General features: G+C 40.3%; 1 protein-coding gene across 1 annotated transcript; it reads right to left on the bottom strand.

Moving 5' to 3' along the window:
• Window positions 1–1,584: 1,584 nt before the first annotated feature.
• Window positions 1,585–27,315, bottom strand: spen (spen family transcriptional repressor). The gene is made up of 15 exons (XM_079557530.1): window positions 26,869–27,315; window positions 24,292–24,612; window positions 17,265–17,837; window positions 14,774–14,931; window positions 14,460–14,660; window positions 14,231–14,382; window positions 14,000–14,125; window positions 13,814–13,927; window positions 13,621–13,734; window positions 13,445–13,545; window positions 4,359–11,721; window positions 3,891–4,229; window positions 3,628–3,822; window positions 3,389–3,547; window positions 1,585–3,185 (listed from the first exon to the last, which is right to left on the bottom strand). The coding sequence occupies exons 1-15, from the start codon at window positions 26,949–26,951 to the stop codon at window positions 3,054–3,056; spliced, it is 10,131 nt and encodes a 3,376-aa protein (XP_079413656.1). The 5' UTR covers window positions 26,952–27,315; the 3' UTR covers window positions 1,585–3,053.
• Window positions 27,316–27,751: the final 436 nt, after the last annotated feature.

Here is a 27,751-nt window from a genome sequence, read left to right on the forward strand (position 1 = left end):
TGCTTCTATTTTGACTCTTTTTCAAGGAGCTTTTAGATTAGGTTAATGCCGAACTGGAGAAAATGTGCTGGTGTGTAGTGGAGGTTAAGAGGTTAAATCTGTAAAGCACTTTATGTGTATGAATAAAGATAACTAATTAATCATTTGATAATTGAAACCATATCTATTAGACTAAACTAAGGTAAATTATGTCTAAATGTCTAAATCACCAATTAAGTTGTTCTAAATGAACACATGTCACTAAACTGTATAGGCCTGCTACCAGTGGTACAATTAATAAATGTTGCTATCACAAATACTGTATGTTTGCCATTAGTCATTTAAATCTAATCTTTAAAAATTTACAATATTGTGCTGCTGCCCAGTAAGGACAAATTTTTTGAGGCCATCAGAGAATGAGTGTGCAAAACACCAGGCCCAAAACATCCACTTATCTGAAATGCGAGTTGTCAACATTCCTAACATATTCTGGCTAAACTTGGACTCTCGCGGTGACATTTTGTGGCAGAGGCTAAAAGTATGACACAGCTTTAAAATCAGATCAAGTCTGGCATAAAGGGTGTAATCACCAAAACCAAATCCATCCATCCATCCATCCATCCATCCATCCATCCATTAGAATCAATTAGAATTAGAATTTTAAAAAGTATTTCTATTTGCCAAATGCCAGAAGAATGAGAGATAGATTTTTTTTTTTTTTTTTTACTTTTTAAAGAGTCGAAAGTTTACATAAAATGACTATACCTTTAAACTATTTGGGAAAGCCCAGATGACGATGCCATGACCTTGGTAGCACAAGTCTGGTTCATTTTCAAGACACTTGGTGCCAGGTTCATTGGTTAAAACAATAATGGAAATGACCAGTTATCATACATATCAGAAAGAAGGCGGGTTCTGTGTCCCAGAGATGAACGTGCTGTGGTCTGAATATAAACCTCAGAAACAAATGCAAAAGACTTGGTGAAGATGCTGAACCTGGTCAGAGTTTGTTATGATCCAGAGTGAAACAAGTACTGTACCGACATGGGCTGAGAAGGATCTCTGCCAGGAAGAAGCTCGTACTCCAAAAGAAAGAAACATGAAAAAGTCCTCCGGCCTGACGAAAATAATAACCATAATGACCATCGTCATATTTAGCGGAAAAAAGGGAGAATCTTGCAAGCCTGAGAACACCATCCCAACTGTGAAATATTGGGGTGGCAGCATCATGCTGTGGGGATGTTTTGCTGCGGGAGGGACTGGTGCACTTCACAAAATAGATGACATCTCAATCCATCTATCTATCTATCTATCTATCTATCTATCTATCTATCTATCTATCTATCTATCTATCTATCTATCTATCTATCTATCTATCTATCTATCTATCTATCTATCTATCTATCTATCTATCTATCACCATAGGCCTAGAACATTGTAGTTTCTACAACATAATTCAAAACATAATTTGCCAGACACATAAATGCCTAGGAACAAACAGATGTGCAGGAATGTTTTGGTTAGTACTGCCTAATACTGCCATCTGGTGTACAACAAATGTGTTCAACAGTCTACATCCTGATTAATGAACCATTTAATGATCTGCAGTTAAACAACCATTTTTACAGGTTAAAATGTCCTCATAGAGGAACAGCAAAATACACTCAGATTTAAGATGGATCAAAAGACAGTAATATATTATACAATATGTGTATTTTTGAATCTTTTGTTTATATAAAAAAGATAAGTGCCTTCACCATGAACCAGCATAATTGGCTTGCAGTTAAAGAAAAACATATTTACATAAAAACTGACAAGCAAGGTTTACTTTCACCATCGGTTTGAAACATCCCTTTCTTCTTTCAGAAGTACTTTGTTTTGTTTCACAAAACCAAAGTAAGAACCCTGAAAGAAAATAATTATAAAGGGAAAGTAGACAAGAACACAGATTAAGAACAACTATTTACAGCTTGGCTCAAAGAGACAGAGAGATAAAGATGAGGAACACATCCAGTAGCGGCATAATACTAAGTCACATTCTTCTCTGTTAAGAGTGTCTATACCCATTATGATAAAAAGCATGCAGCTTGAGGAGGACCCATGTTGTGAGAAAACTGTCAGTAGGGGACGGTACAGAACAATGTTAAATCGAGGGACATGCAAACACAAAGTACATTACTATGATTTCTTTAAAATAAGAAAAGAATGTTGAAATTTAGTAAATAACTAAAATATTAAATACAAAAGAAAAAATACCTCAGTCAAGGCCTTAGTTGCCATAGTCACATAAGAAAATAAGTTCAAATTTTCAAACATACATTTCAATGCATGTGTAGAACCTTTTTGCAAAATTGTTTTGGCACAGAATAAAATTACAAAATATTTGATTATCCCTTTAAACTCCCAACACAAAGTCCCCACAGTGTTTCCAATGATCTGTCAATCTCTTGTCACTGTGTTCATCTTTCTATATGTATAATATTTACAAGTATATATATATTTATATGATCGTAATTACCCTTGTTTTTAAAGATGCAACCCTCCTCCCCCCATTGAGGCATTTAAGTGTAAACTATACAACTCCAAAATGTCCCTTGAGAGTTCCAGCGGTTAGGGACAATTAAGGAGTTAATTGTGGAATAAATAAAATTTGGCAGATGAAGCAAAAGCACAAATGGCAGACTAAACATGATTAGATTCAAAGTTGTACAGTATTTTTTCACAACATAGTGCAAGAATTTATCACATTGATTAAAAAATAAAAATAAAATATGAAGGTAAGAAGTAACATCCCATAGGAATGTTCAATCCATAGCTTTCAGGTGCTATGAATTATAGAAAGGCTATGTCCAACTACGTTAATAAAACGGCAAAGACTAAATGAGCAATACAAACAAGTCCCCATTCTGAACACGAATGTCACTGGGGTAATTAAGGACTTGGTGAGGTGAAGGAGAAGTGCATGCTGAATTCATTCTTAAAAAAATCTAATTCATACAAATATGAGGCAGTTCTCTTGACCGGATTAGTCCAAAGGGCTGGTGTTGGCTTTCTTCCAGATAAACCAAAGTTACTTAAACAGAGGCGATGACAATCATGAGGTGAGGAGAAATACTGGAAATGCTGTTGAGCAGATCAGGGGCCAGGCAAGAAAGATGACTCTCTGAGAACTCACACGGAGGGAAAATCTGCACCACATAGGCTGGCTGTGAAAGACAGCAGAAGTGAATTCAGGTGTGATTCTATAAAAATAAATCGGAATAACAATAGTATATGCTTTTTATCTTTAAACTTACAGCAAAAAAGAGCAAGTTTGCGTGACATTTGTGTGGAGTAAAATAGTGTGTTTGGGGTCTTACAGACAACTAAGCTTTCATTTTTATGGACTGCATTAAAAAATGCTGCAAACCTGATTGGAGCCAGGATTGGGAACATTGATGATGCCAGCTGCCTGTTTTGCTTGAAGGTAGGTAATAAAGCCACTTTTCAATGCATGAGTTTGACCAAGTACATCTTCTTGGTCTCGACCACAAGGTAGAGCGAGTAGTAAACAGTAGTCATTCTCCACCTGCCACATAATGCAACAAACATTAAAAAATACACTTACAATAATCCAAATTCATAAGATCCATCTGTGAAAATACTTACAGTCATTCTGCGTGCCACACTATCCAGCTGGGAGGCCTCAAGTCTCATTCTCTGGACAATTCGAAGAAGGGGTCCTCCCTCAGGGGGTGGAAGGGAGCGCTGGGCCAACAGTGTATTACCAGACACAAAGTGTAGCTGAACTGCAGCTTGATCATTTTTAAGTGCCAAAAGCCCCTGCCACACAATTGGATATTTCTAGAAAACAAACAAAAAGTGTGAAGATTGGATAACAAAAATCACTCCAGAATTTGTCCAATCAATACCGTCAGTAGCTGCATCATGTCAAATGAGCGATGTCCAATGAGTCCCTGCTTGGTGCCTTGTTGTGGCTGGATTGAAGCTGGCGAAGAGGTTTGCAGAAGAGTCTGTCTTTTCACTACAGAAGCCTCCTGTTTGTGGTTGAAGCCCACGGGAGACGTTATAGGTGAAGACATTGGGGACTGGTAGGAAGGTGAAATTGTGTCCCTAGGTATTCGTGAAATGTGGGAGTAGTCTGAAGAGGTAGCATGGAGCAGGTAAGAAGTTTCAGGTTTGGGATCATTTCCTCCTCCATGAGGATGAGATGGCTTACTTCTGTGCCCCAGACCAGCCTCAAGTGGGACCTGAGAGCATAAAATATACCAGAACATCTATTTTACACAGGTGTTACATAATACATCATTTGAACACTTCATATTGTACAAACGCACATGATCACAATGCCTGAAAGAAATATAATATTTTCAACTGACCTGTGTAGCAAGCTTGGAATAAGATGGTAGATGTCCAGTAAACTGGGTTGGGAATCCTTGCATGTCTTGGTAGACTGGAAAGGACCCAGATGCAGCGGGTTGTATGACCTTAACGCCATGAGGATGACTGAAGACTGGGCTGGAGACATGGACCCCCCTAATCCTGCTCTCACTGGGAGGTGGCTGTATGAGCTTTCCTTCAAGGGGTTTGATAGGTCCTTTAGTCGTAAGGTCAATGCCCTTTGATACTACTGCACTTTTTAAAGGTTGAGAGATATGATTTGAAGATATTGTGCCTGTATTTGTCGTGCAGAGCTGCCTAACCTCTGCAGATGCCTGTTCCCCGAGCTGCTGGTGCATGAGGACACGCTGGTGCATGTCTCTGTATTGATCCATGCGCCCCCCTGTATGCATTGCTCTGTGTTCACTGTGCAGAACAGTCACATCTGGTTGGGGCTGGGACGTTGAGTGCCTATTGGGGGCATGATTAAAGTGTCTGGAATCATCTTCATTTATAACACAAACTCCAGCACTTGATCCTGACCTCTTTGGGCTTGAATGTGACTGTGGTACGAGATTATGGATAACATTAGATGGTGGAATGCTTGATTGCTGCAGAGGTCCTAGGTTGGAGGATGAAATGGAGTCACTTCGCTTTCCATAGCTTATTCCAGATGCTGATCTATGGTCTACTCGGGCACTGTAAGCCCGTGAGGGAGAGACACTGTGAGGTTGAATTATAACAGAAGACTGTTCGAGGTGCGTGTGATGGATAGTAGGATATGTTGATACAGCGTGGCCTAAAACAGCAGAAGTCCCAATGGGAGAGTTGCTGATTGAACATGTTTTATGATATGGAGGAGGTGACTGAACGGCAGACCGTGGAGACTGGGGTTCTTGATTACCTTGTAGGACGGACCGGTCAATGGGGATTCCAGGACTGGGACTCATGCATGTTCCTGACAGGGGAGGATGGGGTGGGCACATGACTGGGGCCTGAACACCTTTGATGGTGTCAATCTTTTTTGTCGGTGATTCATGAACCAGTGCTCTTTTGCCATGCTGATGGATGACAGGTTGGTTGTATGTTAACACATGAGGAGGCCCAGGTTGTTGGAACATTTTTACCACACCTCCTTGGGAAGAAGAGTGATATGGCGCTTCAGATTTATCAAGACTGTTTTGCTTAGTAGTGGTAATGACATTTTGAGCATTGTATACCTGGCCACCAGTGTGTCCATAAGCTAAAGGACTAGATATAACCTTTGGAGAAGATGACTGGCTTGTTTCTTGCTTTAACTGAGACTTTGACAAAGATTGTTGGAACTCAACATCAACAACACTGGCCTGTGGAATTTGACTTATTTTTGCTCTCATTCTTTGTGGGCCTTCAGTTTTTTGCCCTGAATAACTCAGCACAACAACCCCTTCTGATGTGTTGACTCTCAGTCCTGGAACAGAGGCAGAATTGAATGAGGTTGCATCACTCAGTAAACGACCTCTCTTGCCATCTTCTACTATACCCATGCTGTTAAAGCGGGTATTCTCATTTGAGCTGGCTCTTTGTTTTTGTCTGGGAATAGTCTGGCTAATGTTTCTGCTGCTCAAAGAAATCCTAGGAGTTTCCTCACTGTCATAAGGAAGTGGTATTCGACTAATTACGGAAGTAGTGGGAGAAGGAATGCTTGCATTATGTGGCTTTTCTCTATAGTTTTGCTGGGACTCTGTAAGAGGAGATGGTTTGTGATGAATTGGTTGAAAAGGAGTTGGTCTTTCCTCAGAGTACAATGGTGGTTTGTCTGACATTCGCAAGGGATCAGTCAGAGTAGACATTACTACAGTAGTGTTAACAGACGTTGTGACAGTGGTACTGATAGCAATGGCAGACGTGCTTGAAGCAGACACGTATTTTGGCTCCATGAGAATTTTTCTTAAGGTGCTGGAACTAGGATCAATGTCGGATGCCTTGGTGTCAGGGGGCAGGGGAGGATTGGCTGAATTGCTCCCAAGGGTGGCCGATTGTAAAGAAGGAGTTACCACAGTCACGTGACATGCTGGAGCCACATAAATTCGGCTTTCCTCAGGCTTTGGAGCCCAATGAGGAATTTTTCCAACTTTTTGAGACATGTCATGTTGAGGTGCAGGCTTTAGATCTGCACCTTGAGATATGGCAGGATTAGACTTCTCTGTCGACAGGGGGTGCTTTTTAAAGGTAGAGACATGGAAGGTGCCCGAGTGACAGGCAGATTCTTTAGGCACAGGCTGCTCCACTTCAGGCTGCTCTGCCTCTTTGGGCGTGTCCACTGTTAGGGAACTTATAACATCTCGACGGCATGTTGCAACAGCTGTTACAACTGTGGCCGCAGCACTAGTCGCAGCGGTAACTGTAATTCCTTTAGGATTAAGAGTCTCTGGGTCCTCAGGAATTGACTCTGGTCGCTTTGACGGTGAGGGCTGAAGATCTAAAGCTTTATCAGACACATCCTCCCTCTTGATAGTTTTGCGACCTCTTGGCCTCTTCGGTGATTTTGTCTGAACTTTGCTTGTTTTCTTGCAGGTCTCATGAAGAGGGTGATCTTGACTCGGTGTCAAGCAACCACGTTCTGGGTCTGATACAATGACACTGGAGATTGCTGTACGTGTAGTGGAGGGCGTCGGTGCAGAGGAACTGGAGGTAGGTACAACGGCTGGGTAGGTTGAAGAACCTGTGAATCCATCTCCATCTGCAGGGCTTACTTCAGTCGTAATAGAATCAATAGCTGCAGCAAGTTCGGTTTCACTTGCTGGATTGGCTCTCTTTTCTTCCTCAGCTTCTTCTGGCTCCACATTGACAGGGGGCAAAATGGTAGGTGTTGCATTTGATGATTCTTTAAAAGGGCGAGAAGGATGCTCAACTGTGAGTTTAGCAATATTTTCCACTGCTTGTTCTAACTCTATCTGCTGAGCTAAAAATGCAGCAGTCGGGTCTGCAGTTTCCTCAGATTCAGCCAGCATCTCTTCTTCTTTACTCTCAAGACAAAGATTTTGATTACTGATACTTATGATTTTGGGCTCCGCCTTTTCCTGTACAACCATTTTTGTTTTGAGAATTGAGTTTTGACAAGAGTCTTGCTCAGTGTCTTCAGAACGTAGTAGACCTTTCACATCGTCTACACTTACGCGGATCTCAAGGTTTTTAAGATTGTGTGATCTTTCCTCAAGTTTCATGTTTCTTTTGACCCAAGCTGTTTTTGTTTTGGCGCTCTTTTCAGGTGACTTTTGTAACAAATTTAAGTTATGTTCAACACCTGTCTCTTCTATTTTATATCCATCTGAATCAAAGTCTTTTTTGCACGTTAATGCTATGCTATTATCAGCTTTTTCTGATGGCTTCTCTGCTATTTCAGGGTCTTTAGGCTTTGTTTCTATCTGCTCATTTTCTTCATCAGTTTTATCAATGGAGATGCTTTTGGTGCCTGACCTCTTAAGCACATCTGTTTTAATTGCTTTTTTATCAGTAGCTGTATATGGAGAACTATTAACTCTTTGGGAGCGGGGTCGGCATCCTTCAGATGCTGTGACAGCTGTGACAGCTTCCACATCAGTTTCTTTGACCTCTGGATTCACTGTTGTTCTTTGATCCACTTTCAGTGAAGATGTGTCTTCAGTGCGTTTGATTCCTCGTTTGGGAGGACGTCCACGCCTGGAAACAGGAAGTGGATTATCTTGCGGTAAATCTTTAAAAGCAGCTCGTTTGCGAGTCAAACGAGAAGATTGAACTGCCTCTTCATCAACCTCACGTAGAGTGGCATAGACTGACCGTACATTTCTACGACGTGTTCTACCATGGATAAGGCTTGACTCAACTTTCTGCTCAGAATCAGATGTGGGATTTTGTGATTTAGTTGAGGTTTTTAGTTCAGCTAATTTGGGTGTTTCTGCTTTTTTAAGTTTCTCCTTGTCAATTCGTTCACTTTTCCGTGTTGCTGGCTTTCCACTAGCAGCCCCATGTGAGGCTTTTGAAGCTCGCAACACTGACAGTTTTTTGGACCGTTTGCTCTTAGATTGTCTGCGACTTTTTACTGGTTTACTTTCAGTCACTTGCTCTGGCACACATTCTTCAATGTCCTCTTCAGATTTTACAGGGCCTTCAATGTGTTGTGTGTCTACTTTTATTTGATCTATTTTTAGTTCGTTTCTTACAGTCTCTGTTTTGTCCTCAATCAAATCAGAATCTGCAGGTTCTTTAGTTTTCTTTTCAACACTTGGATTGAGTGACCTTTCTTCAGGAATTTCTTCAGGAAAAGTGTGTTCTCTTTCTTTTTTTGTTTCCTTCAATTTTGTATCAGAGTCAGAATGTACCTCTGAGTTAACAGGCAAAAGAGTCAAAGAAACTTTTGGGGCTGGTTGTTTTAATTCACGTAATAGAACAGAAGAGGATGGTTCCAAATTTATGTTCTCTACTTTTAAGGTTTTTCCATTGGCAGAGGATTCAGTTGTTGGTAATGTAGACTCCTCATTTAAAGGTACAGAGGTACAAAGAGTCAAGGTTAACTGGGGGCTGGATGATTGGTCTTCAGCTCTAATGGCTGACTCAGGTATTTTCTCTAACTCAGTCTGATCATTTTGGACTTCATCTCGCTTCACATCAGCCAATAAAGCTTCATTTTCTGTTGAGGAATTATCTTTGTCCTTTTGTTGTTGAAGCTCCAGAAATCGACTATGGAAAAGCACTATAGGTTCCTGTGTAGTGTCAGCAACAGCTGGTTTACGTTGTACCTTGGTAATATCTGGCTTTGAAACTTTACAAACCCCTGGTTCAACATCTTGGCTCTTACGTTCAAGATGTTTCAAACGTCTTGAGTCCTGCTCAAATATGGAACTGTGTAGAAAGCGAGAGGCATACAGTTCCTGGCGCTCTGGGTCTTGTGATTTAAGTTCTTCATGTTTACTAGACATCTTTTCAACAGAATCAGTACGGATCTTTTTCTTTTTCATATACCAAGATGGGATCGGTCGAGGAGCTATTTCTTCTTTATTCTTCTCTGAACAACTATGGGAGGTTGGGAAGCATGAGGGGAGAAACGACCAATTATCTTCTCTAGTAGAATACAATGTCTTTGCTCGTTCTAAAAGGGCCTTTGTATCAGGCGTTATCGTTTTGTCTAATGCAAAAGAGTAAAACTTATTTTTTTCCAAAGAAGCTGAGAGCTTTATGTCTGTCATCCTCTCATCTCGTTCCCTGAGAATAAAAGACAGTGAACTGTTTGAAGAAGGAGAAAAATGTTTCGTGTCAAACTCTTCATCTGAATCAGACTGGACTTCTCCAGGCTCCAAATCTTGGCCAAGATGTTTTGGAATGCCTCTCTGTTTATCTCTGTCAGTCAATTCCACCTTTTCTACCTCAGTTTTAAAGCTTTGTTTCCAGTGTTGCAACTCCTCGCCACCAAGTGTTGTTGTCTTGACCTTTGATTGATCAGGGTCTGTACTATGAAGAGCTTTAGAAGCGGGATGAAATCTGCTTTTTAGTTCTGTTATGGAAAACTGGTTCTGACTTGGAGATTTTCTCTCTTTGTTTGGAACAGCAGCAGCTATCTGACTGACGTCTTCCTTTGCACTGGCTGAGCACTGACGGCCCTCTGTAGGAGATGTCATATAACTATCCTCATTTTGTCTTTGGGAACATTCGAAATGTAGACCTATATTTTTATTTTCAGTAGCAAATTCAAAATGGTCAGAATTATTTTGTTTACTAGATGAAATCTCATTCTCTGTCTTTTGAATTGTTACGCCGCTGTCTGACAAAAAACTGTCCTTTTCTTTATCCATGCATGGCAAGAACTGGCTTGAAAGTTTGCCCAACTTTTCTGATTCTGACAGCTTTTGCATAAACCACTGAATCTGTTCAGTTTGTTTATTAGACAAACTGGATCGATCAGTGAAAGAATCTTCCCCAACATCCCAGTCTCCCCATTTTCTACCTTCATTTTCAGGTAGCTGGAATTTTTGTTCTTTTAACACATTCATATCAAGAGAGTCATTTGACAGTTTTTCTTTTAGTTCTTCACATGCTTCTTTTAGGTGTGATGAGTTTTTACAGTACTCTCTGACTCGAGACTGACATTCAAGAGGAAGGTCCATTGACCCTTCATGGTCTCTACTTTGGGGACTACTTTTAGAAAAATGTTGAACACACCTTTCCTTGTGGTTTTCCTTTTTATGCATTTTCTTAGTGTCAGCTTCTGTCTCCTTTGTGAAGGCTTTATGGTGCCTAGAATCACTAGAGTCATCCTCTCTATTCTTTTTCAGTTTCTCAACAAGTCCAGTGTCCTCAAATCGTCTTTTTCTTGCAGCTAATCGATCAACATCTGGAACAATGGCAACATCAAAACCCACATCTGATTTTCCCTGTTTTTTGGGTTTATTCTTCAGATCTCTGTCAATGATTTGTATAGATCCGTCTCTGTGTTTACCATGTTTGGAGACACTGCCTTTTGATGGTTCGGAATTAAATAGAGGGCTTCTCTGCTCACTCAATGGAGATGTTAGTTGAGGACTATCACTCTCATCTTTACACTTTTCCACAGCATAACTTAACAGTTTCCCTTCTTTTTCTTTCACGCGTGTTAACTGTACCACACATGGCAGAAGATCAAGTCGTCCTTTACTAACACTGTCTTTACAAATTTTGTAGTTGTTTCGAAGTGAACAATCAGGGCTTGTATCACTATCCAGATCACTTTTAGACTCACACGCTTGGAGTCCATTTTTGGATTTCTTAAGTCGCTTCTCTTTATCACCACGTTCTTTATGCACACGCTTCTCTTTATCAACCAAGTTACCTCGCTCTGGTTCAAATACTCTTTCCTTGTCTGTTTTTTCACATTTGTTATACCTTTCAGGTCGACTTTTCTCAGGCTTTTCAAATCTTGGTGGCGATATAGAACTACAACTACCACTTCGGTCAGAAGAGCGACAGCAGACGGGAATTCGCTCCAAAGGAGGCGGAGAAGCTGCAGGACTGGCAGGGCGACGAGATGTGACATGAGATGGACTCTGACTTCGTTCAATAGTCCTTCGACTATGGTCGCGTCCGCGGTCGGTTTCGAAGCGCTCACGTTCTCGTTCACGCGTTCGTTGCAGATAGCTGTATTTGCGGATGTCTTGTTCATATGGATCAGCTCTGTAATCTCTGAACTCTCGGGGGTCTTCAAAGTACTGTGTCTCATAGTAGTCTCCCTGGTATGGATCCCACTCAGTGTAGAATTCACGGCTTCTTGTGGCATATTTTCTAGTTGAATCATCAGTGTATGTTCTTGAGGTCCGCACATTTTCATAATATTGTCTTTCTGCTTGATACTCATACTGAGTTCTTCTGTCATCCCTGTCAAGGAATAAACCATTTGTTATTTGAAAATATAAAAACAAATTGGTTATGCTTTACAATAAGGGTACATGAATTCATGCTTAATTAATCATGAATTCACGTGAGTCTTTAGGCGTCATGATGAAATAATGATGAGTCACAGTTAGTTCAGGCAATGAACTCATTAATGATAATGAGTAAATCATTATGACCATGAGAAGAAACAAACGATGGCAAGGAAACTTATAACTAAAAATGTTCTTGTGATTAGTTCATCATGAGTTCATTATGAATGTGCCTCTTAAACTGAAGAGGCATCATGTTTAACACTAATCACTCAGGTGGTATAATACCAAACAGCAAAATCTGAATCCCTGATAACATTATGATTTTAAGAAAATGCACACATATTTTACTGAACATTTTAAAACCAATATTGACATGTGAGAATTCTGCAACATGCAACCTTTCTAACCTTTTTACCATAGCTTTATAAAAGGTATATATATAAGGTTAAATATAGACAGGTTGAATTTAGACAGAATGAAAACTAATAGGTTTGAGTTGATTTCAAGTATCATGATTAAAAATGCCAACAAATAATGACAGTGAATACAAAATTAAGCACACATTGCAAACAGAGCTGACTAACTTACAAATCACTACAATGATCAAAACCTGGTGAAGGTTTGGTTCTCAAGCAGTGTTATGTATATCTTCTGCAATTGTAGACTCTAATCATTTTAAATTTGATAAAATTCATAGATTCTTTTCTTCATGCTTTAGTAATGCATATAAGTTTAGGGTTTCTCTGGTTTAGAAATGGTTTACACCCAGATTGGATGTAATTTAGTCAAATTTAGGGGCAAAAAAAAATCTATATAGGTCTAAAATAAAAAATAGTGACTTTGAACTGATTAAAGTGGCCATTGGAAGCGGATATCTTTGATCAAACAACCAAGAACAATTTTTTTAAGTCCATTACAAAGCCAGTAAGTCTGTGATAAAATTGTATTTGATCAATGTTGCTGATAATGATTGATTGATTGAATAGTCCTCTGAGATCTACTTAGTAGATCACAGCATACCCGCTGTTAACCTATATTCATGTTTAAAATTATCTAAAAATATACAAACTTTTCTTTTAAATAGATGAAAAGACAAAAAAGTGTTGAATGTTAATTGAGCTCTCCTCTGTGTGTCATTGCTGGGTTGCAGGTTCTAGAATATGATGATATCATCGGGGGCAGGAGCCAGTTTTTCCTATTAACAGCATTACACTTTCACAAGTCGTAGCTAAAAAGAAAATATATGAATTAAAAAATAAATAATTGATATCAGTCACTGGATCCATGATCTCTCTGTACAGGACCAAAAATTTCCTCTATATAATAGTATAGGCCTTTAGAATGCTGTGATGTCCCTGCAACCCAGCAATTGCTCTCCTAAAACAGGTTCCAAATCTATTAAGTTATCAAAGCTGCAACTCTCAGTTTAAGGAGCACCTTCACAATGAACTCATGGGGAATTAATCATCATCAACATTTTTAGTTGCAAGTTTATACAAAGTTTGGTTCTTTCTTCTGCACAATTCTAATTACTGAGTTCATTCACTCGTGAATTAACCGTGTGAATTCAAGCGAATTTCATCCTGACGCCTAATGACCTCATATGAATCAATGCATGAATTGTGCAAAATATCTCTAGACTTTTAAAATTGAGATTTAAGCACAGAACACACCTTCTCTCAGAGACGATGTCATAAAAATCTCGAATGTCTTGTCCGGAAGCTTGCATCGAGCGATAAAATGCCATCTGGCTTTCTTGATTAGCAAAGTCCACCTGAACAAACCAAATGCAAACGGTTACATTTTATATCTTTATGTTTACAGTGGGCAGTGAAGACCGTTTATGTACCTTGATTTTACTGCCACCTATTTTCCATCCCTTTGTGTCTTTGACAGCAGCTTGTGCATATTCAATATTGTTATACAGAATAAGAGCCATTCCTTTCATTCTATCAAAAACAACCTGCAAAATAATATTAATAATTAAACATTCACAATGTTCCTGAGAGAAAAATGGCTATAACAAAGTATAATGCAACAACCTTGACAACATGTCCGTAGCGACAGAAATGGCGAGTAAGAAACTGCTCCGTTGTGTTTGATGCTAATCCATCTAACCAAACACACGTGGTGGGCATACTCTTTCCAAAGCCCAACTGAAATAAAGCAGGTTTATTATACGAGCATTCAATGACTGTTTGAGTGGTACGTAACATTTTCTTTCTTACCTTGAGTCTGTTGTTACCAAGATACTCTCCATCCATTTTCTTAATAGCTTTACAGACGCTAGCAATGTCACAGTACTGTAAGAAAGCATACTGTGGGGCCCCATTTACTTTTTTGATGTCAATATCCTGAAAAAAAAGTATGCGCTGTTAGGTAATCACTAAAGTAGTATTTGTCACTAAATATCGAGAATGAGGAAAATGGGAAAAACAGATTTAACAATAAGAACTAACCACTATTTCTCCAAAGCGTTGAAAAATGTTCAGTAGATCATGATAGGTTGTTGTCTTTTCCAGGTTTCCAATAAATAATGTGCGTGTGGCCTTTGGATGAAACTCATCTATCCTCTCATCTAAAGGTCGGAATTCGTTTTCACTTTCAGTTTCTGGAAACAAACAACGAAACACTGATGCTATTTGCCCTGCTAGTAATACTGCATAGTAGATGAACATAAAATGTTACCCGGGCCATTCCAAGCGGTCACATCGATTTGCATTCCAAAAAACAGCTTCCCTTTTGAAGCTGCCAGTGCCTTTTCCTGGTCCTCTTGCTGTCGGAAAAACACCAATCCATATCGCTCTTCTGAAGCGCCATGAATTTGTACAGACGTGACTTTACCATGCTTTTTGAACTCATGGAACAAACCATCCTTTAGGCTTGTATCTGTAATATTAAATAGATTTTGCTCATATTAATTTTGACTATGTGGAATATTACTGTAATAGTATTATCAGTTTTCATTCATCCCAGAATAATAACACCTGAATTAGTCTAACCTGTGGAGCGAACAGGAAGATTTTGGACCTTAATGCCGAAGCTTTTGCGTGGTTCATCTTTGTCGAGTGAAGATAAAAGAAGAGCTGAATGAGCAGGAACAGCTGCAGACTGCACAGAGCGAGCTGGAGACTCATCACTGGAGCTACTGCTAGAATCACTAAAAAACACAAATGCAGGGGGAACAGAATATATCACATACATTAACATAGACTAACATGACGAAGGTTATTATATTGACGTATATTTCTTTACAAGAACATCTCAATGCTGCAATGTAGTAATCATGCAGTATTGTGCGTCATCTTTCCCATGATGCGTGAATGTCCTTTTGTCTTGTTCGTTTCATGTCTCTGATGCAGCCTCTTGTGCCTGGTTTAGCATGCCCTCTCGTGTCTGCATCTATCTTACTTTCTCCTCCCTCCTCTGTCCAGACACTCCCAGAAGTGCTGCTGACAGAGCCTGGCCTGTGGGAGTGGGCAAGCAGCCAGCAGTGGCCAGAATTTTCCAGTTCCAACTGGATCTCACGGAGGCGGGGTCTAATATCCATGCGCGGAGGTAGGCAGTGAGAAAAAATATTAGCCGTCTCCTGCTTTAAAGCAGTACTCAACCACTACAGATGGGGCGCTAAAGACTTTATCTATAGTATGACGGAGACAAATTAAGACACATTTATTAACCAACGGTGCTTTGTTCATATTCAGAAAACACATCACTACATGAACAATTAAAGTGCACATGACAGGATAGAAAGTGAATGAGATCCTGGACATCTGCATGATATAAACCTGAGAAGATCTTGTATTTTTTACAGAGTAATAATGTTAAGTAAACAAGGGTAATTCATGAATTGAAATAGCAAGCAGCATAAACACTGACTGTATTAGAGGTCGACCGATAAAGGATTTTTGTCGATATGTTTGGCCGATTTTTATAAATGTCTGGTCTGTAATCCTGTGTCATTGCTGAACTGTGACTGCATGGGCTGCTTTATTAGGGGCATAGGGCTGATTTATTCAGTTTGAAAGACAATTAACGGTAAGTCTCAATCTCTTATGGTTCTTTTATGGTTTAAGTTTGCAACATAAAATATAGAACATCCGGCCTCTGAGATCTGCAAACTTGTGACTGATTTTCACCGTAATATTTCTCAGCTCCCCTGAGGCCTGTGGGAGGGCTTGTTTTACGGCTCCTTTCTAATTCTAAATTTTAAAAATCACTTTTGGTTCTGGAGATATCTACATTTTATTTGTTCTTTATCGGCCAATACCCAATATTATAAAATACACATTTATCGACCCAATATATCTCGGTCAGCCTCACGAATGTATTGTTATGTTTGCATAGCAAGATTATGTCATGGTGCAACAGTGCAACCAACCCAAAATGTTGAATTGGTTTCTCCCACAAGGTTTCTTTCTTTGAAACTGCATGGGGTTGGCCTGGTTTCACCATACCCTCATACTCATTGCATTTCGTACAAGGGTCTGGACTTTCACAATTGAGCTCCGTTATCAGGTGAGAGGGATGAACTCCTTTGAAACGATTGGATCGGATTTTCGCTAGCGTTTGGTCATGACGTATGTAATGCGCCCGAGTGAGTGAAGCAGCTATCAGCTAGCCTGATAAACCACACCCACCTCTTTCTGCGCGAAAGAAGGTGGGTCTGGCCACACACGGTAAACAAGTTGCTGATTGGCGGCTAAGGCCGAACCAATCACGACCGTCACAGAGAAATGACAAGGTTACGTCACTCCCTGCACCACTATGTTGTTAGTTCAGTTAACATTAACATTAGCCAAAACTAATCATGGATGAAGTAGTTGAGGATTTTGCCTCGCGTTCTCCGCGTGACTTTATATTCATTTCATATTTTTTGAATTGGACACAGCTGTCGTCACGTCCGCTAATTGCTAATTGGTTTATTTCACTGACAATCTGTGCGCGATAGGCCCGCCCCTTCAAATTGCTCCAATTGCTCCGTGACCAGACTAATTCCCCGCGTGGAATGGACAGGGAAGAGTATGGCAGAGCCAGGCAAGCTATCAGCTATGCTCTTGGGAGCATTCCTTGCGCATTCTAAGGCTTCAATTTTAATTTCTGGATGTTTTGGAGCCGAGCCAGAACAGATCGAAGAGCTTCCATTACTTTCGTATCCGCCACCATTGCCGAACTTCAACCAGCAAATGCGGCGCTAATACTTGACGTCACCTACAACACCCGCCTCCCCCGCTCGCTGAATGGTAGGTTGAATTCAACCGATGTAAGTTTACGTATGGCTAAGGCCAGGCTAGCATGTGGTGGTTCTCTTGAGAGAATTTCACTTTGGTGGGGGATACCTCTGTTTCAGAGTTTTACAGTAAAGCGGCCCAGACTGCTGTGTGAATATCCGACGCGTAGCGTGGGCCTGAGCAAGCATCTTGAATATTAATATTATTTAATATTCGTTTATAAATGCAGTTTTATGTCACAGCGGTAAAAAAGCGCACTCACCTGCCACTTGTACTGCTGCTGGTACTGCTGACAGAGTCTGAGCTGGAAGAGCGGCTGCGAGACCTGGAGCCACTGCGGGAGCAGGGGGCGCGGGTGGCCTGAGGCAGTCTTTGAGGAGAGGGGTTCCGAGAGTGTGCAGAATGAGGCGAGCGGCTGCGGCTGTGTCGACATGATCTTTCCCCTCGACGCATCCTCTCCTCCCTGTAAAGATCCCTGTGAACCACACTAGCTAAAGTAAAGGCCTCCCTGGCACGCGATTCGTAACGAGTCTCTGTAGTTTCAAATCGACATGGACTCCTGCTGTGCGAGCGGTAGAAGGCAACAACACTGGATGCTGATCCTGCATTTGCTCCTGTGGTGCACCCCGCAGACGCCCCTGCTCCTGTGGCACCAGTGGCACCACTTCCAACAGTTCCAGCAACCACTGATGAGCCCACTGTCCCACCAGAGCCACTGCCAGAGCTCCGATAAAAGTCTGCTTCATAATGGCGCTGCCGCTCAAAACTGCTACCAGAGCGCTCATGATGTCCATAGGTACTGTGATCATATGTCCGGTCCCGACTTTCAGCAGCTCTGACAAACAAGACAAAACACACCATGAAATTACAGAATAAATCTTTCAACAAAGACAAAGAAAGAAACGTGTGCAGCTAAAATTACATGCAGAGCTACAAACTACAAAAGAATATATTCTTTTTTTGACTTGAGGACTAAAATGGATTTTCACCAAGCCCAAATATTTATGATTAATTGTAAATGTAGATTAAATCATTAAATGTAATTTCATTCAGTTTGAGAAAAGGATTGGGCTTCAAAATGTTTTAAATCAGATTAACTGGTTCTGACTGAGCCATCACTTGCCCCATTATAAACTATTTTTGCCAGGCGAGATCCACATTTCTGAATGTTCCATGAAAAGAAATACTACAGTGTGAATGTGAATCAAATGATATTTCTAAAGCAAAGTGTGGGAAGAGAAAAACATCCTATAAAAACTTAACTTAACTATATTTTTTTAATGAGGCACAAGCTTCACCAAGGTGCATATTATCCACAGGGATTAACACTCATGCTTCGCAGTAAGAAGGTGCTGGGTTCGATCCCCGGACGGGGCCTTTCTATGTGGAATTTACATGTTGTCACCGAGTCTGCGTCGGTTTCCTCCGGGTACTCCGGTTTCCCCACCACGAAAAACATGTACAATAGGCCAGGATGAGTTATGTGTGTGCATGCATGAATGGTGGTGGTCAGAGAGAGTTGGCACCGTCTGCCCCAGAGGAAACTGTAGCTACATACGTAGCTTACCACCACCGTGTGTGGAGTGAATGAAGTAAGTACAAATCCCCTACACTGTGTGCAGCTGGTTTGCTGGCGTCACAGGGTTTGCATGTTACCTAAATCAATGGAGGTGCAAAAATGTCAGTTGATATTACAGAGGGGTTATTATGCAAAATCCTCTTTGTAAAGCTTTTAAGCATGCTTAAATGTTGTTCCCTCGTTAAAAACATACTTGGAGTTGTATTTAAAGACATTTGCACATGTTTGAGTATTGTCTTAGTGCCACGATGGCAGTTTATACAATACTCCCGGAGTAGCGGTTCCAGAATTAGAATTTTGGGGGGCCTAATGAAAATGTATAATCCTGTTCCTCAGCTGTCGTCCACTTTGCATCCCCACTGCGCACACAGAGTCTGAGCAAACTTCGATGGGCTACATCTGCATGTTTTTGCTCAAAATATACTTCCAACGAAATTGACGAGGGATCAGTAGCTCGATTCCTATCCACACCCGTTCACAAATGGAGCTTAGCGCTCCCTGCGCTGTGGGAATGAAAAGACATGGGTCCGGGGATAAACGTGGAACTAATACGCACGGTCAATATGTGCAGAGCGCACAGATGCACAGCCGCTCTCTGAATAGAGCACACAGTTACATGTGTGTGCCAAGTCCTGCAGACACAGGTGCAGCTCATGTCCCACTGTAAAGGGAGAGGACAGGTTCCTTCACTCTCAGTCTCACTCAGACCGCTGAGGTCATGGACAAAAGACCCCAAGCATAACTAGCATTTGTTAACACCTGTGATATATGTTGGCTCCATTATTGCAAAATATGTTTTTATTGCATATTTCTCCATAACAGCATGCTGGCCTTTCGTGTTTCCCAATAAAATCAACCATATAGAAATATTTAAGCACATTTACGTGTATATATATTCTGAAACAGGGAATTCAATCGATTTCCAATAGCATCCTTTCTCTGTCCCCAGTGTTACTAGCTTTGGTGGCAATGCCACATTCTCATTGTATTCTATACAGAGAGCTTTACTCTCTTCATAGACGTTTGATTTCCCCTGTTGCTTTCTTAGCCGGCTGAATATAGGGCTGGTACTATGGCAAAGAAAATAAAGAATAAAAGAAAAAATACAACAAAAAAAACAACTAATATATATATATATAATTTATATTTGTGCCATTTAGCAAAACAATATCCATTTTATTCCTCCAAAGTCCAAACTTCAAAGCATATATAAGCAAACCCCAGTTATCAAAGATATTGATTTCAATGGCCTGTGTTCATTGGAACATTTCGCCAGAAAAAAAAAAAAAATCTTTGTTTCCATGTTATGTACAGTTTCATGGGCTGTCGGGTGCACTGTGAAGCATACACACCACTGCATACACCACGTGATCGCTTCTGCTCAATCAGCGGCTCAAAGCCAACGCGGGCTTGGTTAGGCCTGAAACTTTTATTTTTGAGATCATCAGCACATTTTGAATGCAGAAAAAGTGTATGATGGTAAATAGATAATAATTGCCACAAAATACAACCTTTAATAAAGTAGTGGGAGCCTCTAAGTTGAACTCGAGCTGTTTCTATATGGTGCTTTCTGACATAAATTTGTACGGCCCATAGGGATTTTCTGCTGCAGTACCACAGGGCGGCCACTAATCAAACAGGAGACAGGCCTGAGTAGAGGAGTGACAATATATTGATTTTCCAATATATCATGTTATTTTGCGGTGTAATACGATACCAATACTTTTTCTGCATACTTTTGAAGTCATGTATATACATGAATGATGCCAAAGCATTTCAATGAGGCTGCCGAGCTCCACTGCTTTTACAGTCAACAGAGGCTAATAATGGTCAAGCAGACAGTCGGGAGAGGGCACTTTTACCAAACACTGTCACGCAAATAAATTACTGTTATTGGTAGTATTAAGTGCATATCATTTAAAACAAAATTAACGTGTGGTTAATTAATTCCTTTTGAAAACAGGATTGTGGTTTCTTTTGTATTTAAATGTGAATGAAGAGATCTGCCCATGACACAGAGTATCAATCGGCCTATTTAGGTACTATTTATTTACTCATTCATTTAAGAAAAAGAGAACAAAGCAAATTAAAACAAATTAAAATCGTTAACAATATGAAGCATATGTTGTTTTTAACGTAATATTGCTAAAAAAAAAGGTTCAAAATAAAATGTTTCTTTAAAATAGTGATATATTGTCGGTTATTTTGAGCAATATATAAACGATTGCAGTATCAGGATATTGTCAGGTTGTTGTTATTGTCAGCCACACATTGTGTGTATCGAATTATGAGGTTCGCACTACTAGGCTTAAAGGGACTATAGGAAGTTTAAAAATGTTAAAATCATGTACCTTCCTCCCCCTACATGTTCCAGCCATGTCCTAATGTGTAGAATGAGCTCAGACCTGTTCACCACAACTGTCTCTAAAATCCTGCACTGTCACTCAAAAAGTTGTTACTTCGGGTCCGAAGTGCCGTCATGCACGAGCTTAATATAGAAGGTGCAGTTATACGTATGACCTGAGGTGGCAGTAGTGAGTATAAAATGGCAAACTTGCATCCAGTCCCTTTAAGGGGGAAGAACCGGACCCAGTTCTTTTAATACATCCATGGTCGTTACAGGCTTACGATTGGCTATTTAATAAAGCTGGCGACGCAGCCTCTCCTGCTCTCTGTTCATAAAGGAGCGTCTGGAACTTGGCAGCCAATCCCAAATCCGCTACATTTTTTGTCAATCCAATCACAGATACAAATTTGTAACGTGCTTAACACATGCGGAAGGGTCAAATTGTGCATAATTCAGAAAGAACTTTGTAACTACTCTCACCTGTAATTAAAATAATCTATTAGATATATTTCATGCTTTGGCACTGGGTCAGCTGCCATGTTGGACGGACCATGCGTTTCTCTGATTGTTTAATCTGCCAGTCAATCATGCCCATCAAAACCTGCAGAGATAGTGCCAGGTCCCAGACTACACGTCCATGTAGAGAATAGGAAAAGTGTCTAGTCTGACTGGCCAGGCTAATTTTTAAAAAGGTTTGTCTAACCAAGACATCCAGAATGGTTGCTGCATCAGATTTTGCAACTATACAAGTAGTATGCAGTATTTTTGAAGGGGTTTATGAACATACTGAGGAGTGACAAGCCAGTAGCGTGAAGAAACCAACAGTTGACGGTGACTGTTGGCACATGTAAGCAGTCATCAGTCTGAAAATCACCGCCTCTAACCATGTTGAAGCAATTATCGCAGTAAAATATTTAAAAAATGCATTAAATACGTATGATCAGAGGGCTGTCTGTCGCTCCACTGGAAAATCAGCAGCTGGCATTTTGTTCACATCAAGTCTAGACCCTGCTCAGTGACATTCAAATTGAGCAATATGAGGCAGACTCTCTGTATGTAACACAATGAGAAAGCTGTGTGATTGGCCAGGCTACAATGTTGGAGTTTGTATTTAGTCTTGTCATAGTCGGGGCTCTGAGAACCTCTCGTCGCTGTGTTGATTCACCTGCCAGAGATGTCTTGGCTGCTGTAAATGCCATTGATTTCTCCGATTTCTCTATATGTGTGAATGTATCATCACTGACTTAAAGTGAATCCATGTCTGCATAAAACAATTATGTTAATATGTAGATTCTTGACACATCACCCTCTGCTGCTCTCCAGGCCTCCCTTTCATGTCCCTTTTGGTTCATAACATGGATGAATCAGTGCTGGACTTCACTAAATTTGACTAATGATTCATCAATCAAGTAGAATACATTTTTAGACAAAGGGTACATTTAGGGTATAAAACTACTACACTCTGAGGAACATTTATTTCGTTAACATGATGAATGCCTAATAGCAGAAATAATAATTTTAACATACTAGCCAAATGATAAGAAAGGCCATTTTAGTCATTCTTACCTTTTCAAGTTTTCAATAATTATAATGCTGTAATAATAATTACATGATTATACTGGATTTCTCTCATAGTAATCACTTGTTTTTTGTTGTTGTTTTATTTCACTACTTTATTACGTACTTACGTTTGTGTGATATGAATGTTCTGTACATATAATAGGTTAGGATAACAGCAGGACTGCAATATTTTATAAAAAAGGCAAAAGGTTCTGTCAGGACCATTAGATTCAAAAACACTACAGCTAATGATCTTAAAACAGCTATACATTTTTAAGTTAACTCTAGCAAGACAAGATATGAGGGATATAATCAGACAACATTACAAGATAAAGTGAAAAAGTAGTTTACAGAGTTTATAGACTGAAACAGTGTGTCTGACACTGAGGTTAGTGGGGAAATGGAGAGACACAGGTTCAAACTATAGGGGGTTAGAGAGGACAGCTAAAATACACAGGGCAGAAAATACCAACCTTTTGAGAGAGTGGTAACTTGACCTATAATTCCAAATAAAATGTAAGGAGATATATTTTTGAGTTGAAAAGATGGACAAAAATGTTGAGAGAGGAAAAAAATTAAGCGTTATGGTCCAGCCTGTAAATTGTAATCCTCACTGGAGATCATGTTGTCTTAAAAGCAGCGTGGGCATGTTCGTGTCATCAGTTTGGGTATCCTTAAAAAAAAAATTCAAAATAGAAATTCAAAAAGCATTTCAATTTCCACTAACTTCGCAGTACATCCAAAAACCCATCTGGAGATCGCCTATGTTCAGACTGTGTGACACTGCACAAGGTTGTTCGCACCAACAAATAGTTCCTATAGTAGCAAATCAAAAAGGTAATCCAGATTTGTAAGGTGGCATTAGTTGACCGTTTCCCGAAAGTGAGAGAGAAAAACAAAACAAAAAACAGTCCAGTCTTTGGGGAATTTCAAACATGGAAGTTCTGCCCAAATACAATAAATCTTGATATAGTTATATCCATAGTGGTGCTGTTGCTATAGATTCACATTCAGGCAGGTCAATATTCCACCAACAGGAGGTAGGTAAGTTCCAGGGACAAATAAGGCAGATGTGCATCTTCTCTTTTGACTGTACAATCCAAACTCAGTCTGTTGGTCAAAAAAGTGTCTGTTTTCCTCCATAAAAAAGCAGGAATAACAGGTCCTCTGATCATGAGTCCGTGGGACGGTGAAACAGCAAAAGCAGTGTCCTGGTCTTGGATAGGTTTCCATAAAAATGTAGTGAGGCGTTGCTCGCAGTATACATCCGTTTGGCGCATCCCCGTGATATTCAGACGAATGTGCAGAGTTGGACTGTACTTTTTATCCACACATCTCAGGTCCTGGAGAAGTTCATTGTTGGGCAGTCAAGATTTTATCCAGTTATGTGCATCTTTTTATATGTTGAGTGAACTTGGAAGAAAATAAATCCACCAAGCAAGGTACGTTACTCCAGAACATTTTAATTCCCAGCGATAGTCGATGGACCACTCTCTCTTTCCTCCTCTCTCTCACAATCACTATGAATCCTGGGAATTTTGCGAAATCCAATCTTTGCCCATGTTTTTGGAAAATTATACATCCAGAAACACACAATCTTCACTATTTTCACTCTAAATACATCACAAAGAACAAATCCAATGGACTTGTTTCAGACTCCCTACATTTTCTTTCTTTCTGGAATTTTGCTCATTTATACCCCCAACAAATAAATGAAAGATGATGAAGAGATGCTTGGAGGTGAGGTGTTAACAAGTTACCACAGTAGTTTCCTCTGCCTTCGGAGAAACTAAATCCACTTACCCGTCTAGCCTGCGTTCATAGCGTCCATCTCTGCTGTGGAGTGACGTGGGCGGGCCGTATACTGACCCGCCGGACGCCCTTGTGAACCCTGATACATCCCGTCCACGAGACCCTAAAGAGAGACTATCATCCAGTGCTCTTGCAGCACTCGGGATGGTTCCCGGTTCATTGTAATCGGTCCGCAGATCTCTGTCCCCCATTTTGTTGACAGCATTGTGAGCTTTCTGAGCACTTTTAATGTCCACAAAATCCACGAATGCGGCAACTCCTCCTTCAGAACCACGCTTTGGAAGGACCTTGACACTCTCCACACGTCCATATCTAAAGTGGGCAGAAGAAACATCATCATTATTCTAGCTACAAAAGAGAGCACAGCTAAGACTTTTACAGTATAATCTACCAAAATGGCTTTAGTTTTGTTGTCCATTGTTTTTTACCTCTATAGATTTTACATTTCATGTAAAACATAAAACAATATATTTTACATGAAATGTAAAATATAACCATTATTTTGGTTTTGTGTTTTTTACAGTGGTGGGGCTATAATAACTAGTTTAATTGTGACATCCAATTTCTCAATTATTGAAAAACATCTGCAACTAATTGCATTAATAAATCAATATTTGAAGTATGGGCTGTTTAAAACAGTGGTTCTTAATGGATGCATCAGGACCCAAAAGTGGAAAGTAGAATATTTTCCAGTGGATCAGGGGCACAAATAATATTTTTGAAAGTCAGATAACACCTGAGGCTGGTGCTATCGGGAAATAGTGCATTTGATACATAACATGGATAAACTGTTCAGGGCTTTCAATACATGTTTTTATTTTGTCGTTTTGTTTCTTGCAGCTGGTCTTGGTATATTGAAAGATTTTTTGAGAAAAAACAATTTTGAGCCAATGTCTACTCTAAAACATGCCTTGTGCTGAGACAGAGCAGAAAGAACTGAATCAGAACAATATATATATATATATGTATATATGTATATATATATATATATATATATATATATATATATATATACAGTATATATATGTATATATATGTATATAGATAGATAGATAGATAGATAGATAGATAGATAGATAGATAGATAGATAGATAGATAGATAGATAGATAGATAGATAGATAGATAGATAGATAGATACACACACACATATATAATTTCATGTTATTAGGGACAGCCGACCCCCTCCCCCCAAAAAAGGGAAAAAGAAAGAAAGAAAAACGTTTCAGTCTTTTTCCCCTTTGAAATCAGCGGCCGACGGCGAAAGTGAGGAGTCGTGCCCACAAATTTATCATCCCAACACCAAACAACCTCCGACGCCATTTTAGAAAAGCTGTTCGTACTGTTTACTATTGTGCCGTTTCCCCATCTTCAATGGCTCCTATCACACATAGACGACCATGCACCTGCAGAATCCTTCCTCTCGGCACACGGCAGACGGACGTCGTCTATCACGGCAGAAAAGGGCGCAGGACAGCGCCTATATGTAATGATACCGCAAACATGCTTCCAGACAGACAGCCCCAAGAGCGCTATATCTGCAGAGGCTATATAAACATTATAGACAAGTCCTCTGCAAAGATGCACCACATCGAGGCGTCATGTAGACTATGGGATGTGGTAATATGCAGTCAGATTCATTTTCTTCACGACTGACCATTAATTAGGCTGCATTCAGTTAATGGAAATAAAAACCATCGTTTGGTTCGCCGAATATGGATTGCTGTTATATTGTGTCGCTATTTCCTTGACAGCCGACTGGAGAGGCGAGAGCGCGCACAGGTATCCAAATACATACATGTATTTGCAGGCGACAAAGAGAATACAAATGAGAGCCCACGGCTGAAGTGCGAGTTATAATAGACCTTACAGCCCCAATGCAATATTTAAGGTTGATTTTTTTTAGGCTGTCTTCTTTTAAAATATACATCCAGTGTTGAGGTTCTATAACTTTATTCCTTCGACATGCGAGTCCGCTTGCAAGCTTAATTTACAGAGATGGCTTTTCCCCCCCTTCAATGCGCCAACATTATTGCTGCCAGTTTGTGCGCAAAGCTTCTTGCTCGATCAATGTTGAAGCCGATGGCGGCGTGGTGTCTCGCCCGCTCCCGTCAAGATTGCACAGGCTATCAATGAATATGATGTACGCGCCTTTAGGAAGGCTATGTTCTCTGAGCCTCATGCACAGCACGAGAAGCGGCGATTCTTTGGGCTGGCACAAGAACTACAGTGTAACAGACTGCACGTTGTCTGTAATAGCATTTGAGCGCATCGATGCACAATCCAGGTGGCTACACTAAAACACGCACTGAACGGTCTTAAACGGATACATTTGATGCTGTAAAGTTTCTCTGAGAAATGTAAAGAAGCTACATCTTTGATGTCAAATGTGTCTGCGCTGACAGCGCCTCTGCTCTGCTCATGCTGCTGCACATTCTGTTGCCTGGACTGGCAGTCCCTTCATCCAGGCTCAAACGTGTCATAAAGGGGAGATGCTCGCCGTGCAGTCTACATGGGTTAAAATTATCAAAGATCACATGGTCAGTTTAGCTTCTATTAGGCTACTTACCGCTTGAAGTGCTCAACGATTTTCTCTTCTCGTACATTTTCTGGTAAATTTCCCACCCATAAATGTCTGGTTTCCCGGACCATAATTTGAGTTCCAGCTCTGCGCTCATACAGATCCGTTTGCTATGACAGTTTCTTTATGTGCAAAATATAAGTCTTTGCAAAATCCACGCAAGAGGAAAAAAACCCTGTGAAATTCATTGACTGGTCGCTGTGACCCGATGTAAACCATTGCGCTGGATCTCTGCACTCTGTTTGATACTCTCCACAGTTAAAGCGCGATCTTGCACCTCCTCGTGAACGCGCCCCGGACTGTTCCTGCGACTAGGCGCGTCCCTGACACCATGCGACCTTTGGATGTCGAAAAGCATTTAGCTTCCTAAAAAGATGCAGCAACTGTGCCTGTAATGAGTAGCACTACGTGCAGGCGTGGCCTAGTGTGTGAATTTCTCTTTTTTCCTCGATGAGGTCGTTGCCTGACAACACGCATGCGTGAGAAAACCCCTGGTTGGATGTTCTCGGTCATCTGAGAAGCTTTTCTTAAAAATGGATTCCCCATAGGCTTATTATAACGACCAAACGTCCCAATTAATACACTGAAAATGAAACATATCTCTGGTAATTTACATGTGTAGAGTAGACAATATTGCACACAAGAGCATCCAGGTTAGAACTTGGCTTTATAGGCATGTGGTAGAGGCCTAGTGTGATCGGTTACATTTTCATGAAGGCCCACATTTTCTTGACAAACTATTACATTAAAATGTACTTTAATCACCTACAGGCTATGTTAATCCTACCTGTATACTAAACTTTCTTGATAAAGTCAAAGTTTCAAGTCTTGGAACTGTGTCAGATGCCAGTGTATTGTTTACTGCAATTAA

The sequence above is a fragment of the Gobius niger genome (assembly GCF_951799975.1).
Source record: "Gobius niger genome assembly, chromosome: 6".
In the NCBI taxonomy this organism is placed as follows: domain Eukaryota; kingdom Metazoa; phylum Chordata; class Actinopteri; order Gobiiformes; family Gobiidae; genus Gobius; species Gobius niger.

Coding starts and splice junctions, on each gene's coding strand:
- spen (XM_079557530.1), bottom strand. CDS start 26,951: ATGGTCCGGGAAACCAGACATTTATGGGTGGGAAATTTACCAGAAAAT. Junction 13,735..13,813: donor GCTACGGACATGTTGTCAAG/GTTGTTGCATTA, acceptor ATTATTTTGCAG/GTTGTTTTTGATAGAATGAA. Junction 3,548..3,627: donor GTGTGGCACGCAGAATGACT/GTAAGTATTTTC, acceptor ATTATGTGGCAG/GTGGAGAATGACTACTGTTT.